The sequence below is a fragment of the Setaria viridis genome, chromosome 9 (genome assembly GCF_005286985.2).
Source record: "Setaria viridis chromosome 9, Setaria_viridis_v4.0, whole genome shotgun sequence".
Classification (NCBI taxonomy): Eukaryota; Viridiplantae; Streptophyta; class Magnoliopsida; order Poales; family Poaceae; genus Setaria; species Setaria viridis.
The window spans coordinates 29411374-29418658 of NC_048271.2; the positions used below are offsets into that span (position 1 = coordinate 29411374).

Sequence of the window (7285 nt, forward strand, 5' to 3'; positions counted from 1 at the left end):
ATAATTACCATGTGTAGTTTACATGATTGGAACATAGAATGCAAAACTCTTTTATAGTAGAGATAACAACAATAGGTTAGATAACAAATAGAAAACCTAGTTCACACCTATGTAGAAACCTAGTTCACACCAATGTAGAAATTGTGAGTGTTACGATCCCTTCAATAAATTTAAACGCTAACCTGGAACTAAAAAACCTACATACTTTTGAGGAAATAAAGCACTCCTATCAAATCCATCTTCACAAATTTCGGATCAGGAAATGAAGTTCCATACTAACGATACAAGTTCAAAAAACAATGTATTAAATGATGGCATTCTCTACGAGAACCCAAGGTACAAGTTTTCCATAATGCATCTCCCTCTTCAATTTAGCAATGTCACATATGTTGTCCAAAAGTACAACACTAGCTAACATTCAAATCAGTAACAATGTTAACAATCGCATACACTTGAATTTGACCGGTCTTAGTTAATGCTAATTAAGTTTCAATCATCAGAAGTCATAAGAATATCAGTGAGCATAAACCCTTGCAAAATGTCTCTCTACTTATTACTACTTAGCAACTCTTCGGTTGCCATGTTAATATCTACCAGCCAAATTCGAATTATATAGAAGTTTTAGACATGTTCAACTGCTTAATCGCCTCAGACTCTGGACGCTTTGACCTTCCCTGTATCTGGAGATTCCTCGGCCTTCCTCTTCTTGGCCTGAGCAACCAATCTTTTAACATATGAAATGTAAGCATCAACGTTGAATTTTCTCTTGCAACCAGCATAATTCATGTAACGTATCTTTCCAAATACTGGACGCTCCTTCCAACCCTGAAAAAATAGGAGTGCAGAATAACTTGTAAGCTTTAAGTGACTAATATGGAATTACATAATATATTTTTGTGCTTGTGAAAAGCAACTCAAAGATTTTGCTGTCTCTCTTATGAACTAACCCACCCAAGTTCACCAACCTGATCGTGGAGGCCACATATAGACCACATGCAACCAACATAGCCATTGGGGTCCCTGCCATCTATATGATACTGCAAAAGACTAATTTGTTAGCCTATCATATAACATACTTCAAAACAACTTGAATACCTTAAGGCAAACTGCTATAACAAAATCAAATCTATTCACTGAGGAAATGAGAACAGCAGGTATGTGCAGTATGGGTATATCTTCAAGCTATACATCTGAGACTAACTCTTTTGTGATAAACAGCAGTAAGGTCAGGTACACCTTACTTCCAAAAGAATGCTGATTCTATTCATTGTTAGAACTGATACCATCTTTTCTCTCAGCATATGTAGTAGTACTACAAACAACAATCTTAACTGCACCTGAGACTAAAACTCCTTTGTGATTTTGGCATGCTAAAATCATCAAATCACAAGGGGGCAAAGGTGCAGAATTTGGACTAGAACAACTTCAGGAATCAGATGCTTACAGAAACAGTAAATTTTCAAACTTTTATGCTCCTAAGGGCCTATTTGGTAGAGCTCCATATGATTCTGATTCTCTATGGGCGAGAGAAGCGATTCTATGGATGAAAGTGATTCTCTTCAATTCTCTAGCATAAACTCTTAAAATCAAGATGGAGAATCACTTTGCAGAATTAGGAGAAGCTACTTTTTTCAGCTTCCAGCCTCTTAGTTCATTTTAGAGAATCACTTCACATAATCAAGGAAGAATCACTTCTCTCTGAAAAACTGTTTGGCAGAGCTCCTGCTGGAATCAACAGAGAATCAGCTCTGGGAGCTCTACCAAACGCACCCTAAATGTGGCAGCTGAAAGTATACTTTAAGTGGTAATGAATGGGGTGTTTGGTTTGAGGGACCACCTCATCCATCATGAGTCTATCCTAAGAATTTTGGTGGGATGACTCCAATCTCTCATGCTTATAGTAATTACTGACTTATAAGAGGTGTATGGTGGCGATGGACCAGCACATTCCATTCCATTCCACAAACCAAGCAAAAAAAGTGACAGAGTGAGAAGATGATGGATCAACCCATTCCTCAAACCAAACACTCCCAAAGAGAGTGTAATTGATATCAAAGGGGTATGACTGGGCACGTTCTTCCAAATTACACTTTAACCATTCATTTATATTATATTATATTATTTATTGTTATGTAGAGCATATTTGATTATGAATCCAACCATATAAAATTTACATTATAAAAATAAAAAAATGATAGTTAAATTATTCGTCAAATACTGTAAAGTTTGAATCTTGATATACGTGTATGCCTTACAAATAAAAACGGAGGGAGTAGGAATTATTACAATAACAGTTTTTGTCAATTGCAGGTTCTTGCAAAGCAATCTTATCTGTAATTTTTATAACCCTACACACAAGTACAGCAAGTTTCTGTCTACCCCATAATTTCTTGCATTGGTGAATAAAGGCAAGTTTCCATGAACAAGGAAAAAAAATAGAATGGTACAACTCTATGGGCACCTCAAACATTCTTACAAATTTACCTTGTCATTCAAATATATTGCTACTGAAAGTGCTTCTTCAGGTCCACTGGTCCATTCTAGAATCTTTTTGGCCCAATACATTCTGCAGAAAAATACTGTATCAACACAAACTAATCTCTTATACAGAGAATATCAATGAAGAAATAAAGCATCAACGATACAGAAACAAAGCTTTGTTGCGAGAAAATGGCATATAAACAATGTGGATTGCTTTCTGTTATCAAGAACATATATACAAAAGGTTGCTAATAGTTAACTCCAACCGAATCAACACAAATCTTGGTGAATAACTTGGTACAAATCAAGTATTACAAAAATCATTGTAAGCTAACCCACACTTACGTCAACTATAATTGAAGGAATATAATGTTGAAATAGGAACAGAAACCTTGATTTATTCAGCTGTATTTGAAGTTTGAACTAAACAAGCACTATGAATACAAAATGAGAAAACGTAACACATGCAATTGTCACCAATCAGCTATTTTTGTAAGGCCTATTAGCTAATGGAGGCAAGGACATTGATATTTGACTGCATTATGTGCTAATTCTACTACAGAGTAGATAAACAAAGCCGAAATAATGCTCATTTCTTTATTTGTCCAGCAAGATGACATGGCAATCAGGCAATTTGAACACCGCCCTATCAGCACAAAAATAAACAAACAACACATAAATGGGCTAAACCATGACCAATTATGTTACCGCATGAATCCATGCATTTTTCCATGGTGCACCATCTCCAACTGCGATGCATTCCACAGCTGATAAAAGTTGGAAAATCAAGAACAGATGATCCAATCAGGAAGTAGATCGGAATGAATTCAACATCTGTAGTAGAGTACAAGGAAAATACTAATACATACAGGATCAGATGTTTTTGCATTCTCGAGCTGCTCCCTCCTGTAAGCCAAAACAAAATGCCAGTGAACAAATAACCACAGCAAACATGAGCCTTTTTCCTTAATCATGGCAAGCAGATAAATGGAATAAGCTCATATGACTTGCTCACGTATAGATATGCTCTCTTTTATCAGAGGCGTGATCCATCAATGTTTTTCTAGCCCACTCCCATGCACCAGCCAGTGAATCATAGTGAGGCTGGTAATAGCAGAAGTTGTCAGCTAGTTCCCTCCTTATAATCAGTTCCTCCAAGAATGCATCCACTGACTGCAACGAAAGATGAGGTATTTCATAATGCTATTAGTTCACTGTGAGACAGATGGATTAAGCTCTATCAGTGATGTTCAGGTTTGCGGCCTGGGTCCTAGAAAGATGCTAGCAATTTAATATGGTTTTTGGCAAGCACACCTTTGGACTAAGTTGGCGGCGTTTTCTTGCCTCCAGAGCACACCGCTGTGCTGAAATGTGCCCAAAATGCAAGTATGGCGAAAGACACGACAATGCATGTGGCTTTGTAGGATCATTCCGGCCCATGTCATAGTTCTTGATCCTCTTTGTCAAGAACCCGTCCTTACTCCCCAGAAGCACCTCCAGCGCTGCTGCCTCCCCCGGCTCACACCAATCAATCTCTGGCACATTCTCCGCCTCACTATTCCATGAGTGCAGAAATATATAACCCTCATTATCAATGCTAAATTGCTAATATACTTTCCAGGCGAAAGTGTCACCCTTCACTGCAAAAACCCTGCCGCACCTGCAAACCCTGTCGATCAGCGCATCCCAGTAAATATCCTCCGACTGCTCACCATCCCATGGCATCAACGCCGGCAACTCGGGGTACTCCACCAGGTACTCGTCCATCACCTTGCTCACCTTGCCTCTGAAGGTTTTGGCCGAGTACTCCAGCTTCCCCGACGCCGCCCAGACGGGCACCACGTTGTGTGCGTCCACCTGCATGAACGCCACAGCATTTTGACCACGTATCAGCCCATTCCAACGTTCGAGGGATTCCATCTCCCCAAAAAAGAAAAGACTTTCAAGGGAGGGATTCCAGTGCACCCACCTGGTGCACGGCCATGTCGGCGGCGTCGCGCTGCAGCTCGCTGGCGACGGCGTCCAGTGCCTCCCGCACCTGCCGCAGCGGCGAGAAGTCGGCAACGAGCGCGGATGCTCCGAGCCGCCGAACCAACGCCGGCACCTCCGCAGGCCCGCCCTCGAGGAGAAAGAACGGGAGGCCTCGGGCGCGCGCGTCGGCGGCGAGGCGCTGGAGGCCGCGGAGGAGGAACCCCAGCTGGCGGCGGCGCGCGCCGAGGAGGAAGGGACGCGGGAACAGAGCGAAGGCGATGGCGATGGGAGCCGCGGGGACGGACGCAGCGGCGAGGCCGGCGGCGTGGAGGAGGGCCCAGTTGTCCGCAAGACGCTGGTCCCGCAGCATCCAGTACACCACTGGCCCCGTCGTACGGCCCCCTCCCGGTTGGAGGACACGCACGCGGGATGGATGTACCGGGGCGGGGCTCGCCGGCGCGGTGGCCGGCGGCATCGCGGCGGCGTGAGATGGCGTGGAGGAGAGGAAGGGACGCGTGGTTTGGATGGTGGGCGCGGTGTTGGAAGGCTAGAGACTGCTTTACGGGATGGCGGTTTGATGGAGGGGGTGATGGTGCATAGACCGCGTCTTGGGAAGAGGAGCAGGGTGGGCGGCAGTTGCGGCGATGGAGAGGGCCACGTCGTCCGCGTCCGGAGTGGGGCCAAAGGATTTTGTGTTTTGGATAAACCCGGATGTATCATATCAAATCTTTAGTTCCTGAGAACACTTTACCTGCTACGTACAGTACCGTACCTCCGTCCGAGCCGCTGGATAGCGCATCTCACGGCCCTGCCGATGCTACTGTAGGACTGTTCACGCAACAGATGCCGTTCATTCCCGTCCATCCAATCCCCACCGAACCGTATCTGTGCGTTCCACGCACCGCACCTCCACAAGCCTCCCGTCTTATGGCGGCAAGTACATTGCTACGCATCAGCGGTTTTATAGGTCGTCTCATGCAGTGTGTAGGATTTTTGATGATGTGGAGGAGAGAGAGCGAGGAGAGAGAAAGAGGTCGTTGCTTCGCGAAACAACTACCTCATAAGCTAAATTGTAGGATTACGAGACAACTTAACAACCACTGTACGAGTTATTGTTGCCATGCAACTCATAATATTTTATTTTTCTTATGCACAATTAAGAAATTATATACCACTATCAGACAACTTATAGGACAACCCATTGTACAGGTTACCTGTTGAATCGTCTCAAGATTACGTGTCAATGCATGAGACCGCCTATTAAACTACACCAATTACTTGTCCTTATCATCCAGGGGCAAAATCGTAGCTCGCCGTGTTCTCGTCGCCCACCTCCACCGCCGTTGACTCTTCGCCACCCGTTCCAAGCCGCCGCAATCACCTGTTACCCCTCCTATGAGATTGTTCTCCTCACCACTCTTTCGGAACCTGCCTGCCGCCGTCCTCCGCGCCGCAGCCTTAGGCAGCTCCGTCGCGGCTGCTCCCCAAGAACCTAGCCTTGATAACGCCGGAGTGCAAGTAACCCTCCGAACCAGCGCGGGGATCAGCAGAGTGCAGGGTCGGTCGATAGGCGCGGCCGCTGCCGTTCGACGCGCCATGGCCGCACAACTTGTCGGAGAAGAAGAGGCAGCCGCTCCTGTACAGATCCCGCCGTCTGGATCCTCCGCGTCCTCCCGCGGCACATGTACCCCGGCTACGACGCCAGCGATATCGATCAGGTACGATACTGCTCTTCTTTTCTACACTGGTACATCCTACCTTCACATCTGTTTATCTACTGCCATTTTGTTCAATTAATTTGCCTATTCAGCTTATGCATATACTGCATCATATCAATACAACTGAACATGCACTCTGCTAGCTGGCGATGGCCTGTCATGCTGTGTGCGACATTCTGGTATACAACGTTGCTATTTGCTAGCAGTTGTGGTGGGCTGGGGGCCATTGCCCCCGTTGGACGTTCAACCCGCGTCAAATTAATTTGAACAAATTCAGACGTGTCATGTACGTAGGGGTCAAAACAAAGATTGACATTTTCAAGGTAGACATATACTAGGTGCAAAAATATATATAAAGAACAAGTGTATTTTTTATGAAATTTTGTCACCGTTTTTGTTAGCGTCATTTGATCATGCCAGGATCCACAATGTGGAAATAACAAAACTAAAACATCTTGTGCGCGCATAGACGATTTCCTCTTGAGTTTTATCAAATCTTCTTGGACGCTATCAAAGATGGCTTGACGGCATCATTTGAGGATTTCCACAATGGCACCCTGCCTCTCCATAGCTTAAACTTCGGAACAATAATCTTACTATTTTGATAGTAGTGATGCGAAGCAAATTCAACTATATAGATCAATATGTTTGTTGAATGTTAGCTTCAAGATTTTTAACGAAGTGGCTACAAATAGAATCATGAAAATAGCTCAAACAATTATGAGACCTTCACAAACTGTTCTTCCGTGAAGAAATATAACAGATGATATCTTACATGAGACTTTACATGAATGACACATAAAAAAAAAAGGATGGTATTATTTTCAAGATTGATTTTTGAGAAAGTATATGATAAAGTGAAGTGCGGTTTTTTACAACATACTTTAAGAATGAAAGGCTTATCTAACACTTGGTGAAAATGGATAGAAGTATTTACCAAAGGGGGAAATGTGGGGATAAAGGTAAATGAGTAAATGGATTCATATTTCCAGAATAGAGAGGGGCGCCGACAAGTTGATCCACTCTCACTTATACTATTTAATATAGTGGTGACATGTTGGCTCTCATCATTGCTAGGGCTAAGGAAGACGTGCAAGAGAATGGGGTTGTACCAC

At 43.8% G+C, this 7285-nt stretch overlaps 1 protein-coding gene across 1 annotated transcript; it reads right to left on the minus strand.

The window, feature by feature from the left end:
- Positions 1 to 343: 343 nt before the first annotated feature.
- LOC117839389 (deoxyribodipyrimidine photo-lyase) lies at positions 344 to 5131 on the minus strand. The gene is made up of 9 exons (XM_034719709.2): positions 4451 to 5131; positions 4142 to 4338; positions 3796 to 4036; positions 3497 to 3654; positions 3351 to 3387; positions 3190 to 3248; positions 2485 to 2566; positions 966 to 1037; positions 344 to 825 (listed from the first exon to the last, which is right to left on the minus strand). The coding sequence occupies exons 1-9, from the start codon at positions 4925 to 4927 to the stop codon at positions 649 to 651; spliced, it is 1500 nt and encodes a 499-aa protein (XP_034575600.1). The 5' UTR covers positions 4928 to 5131; the 3' UTR covers positions 344 to 648.
- Positions 5132 to 7285: the final 2154 nt, after the last annotated feature.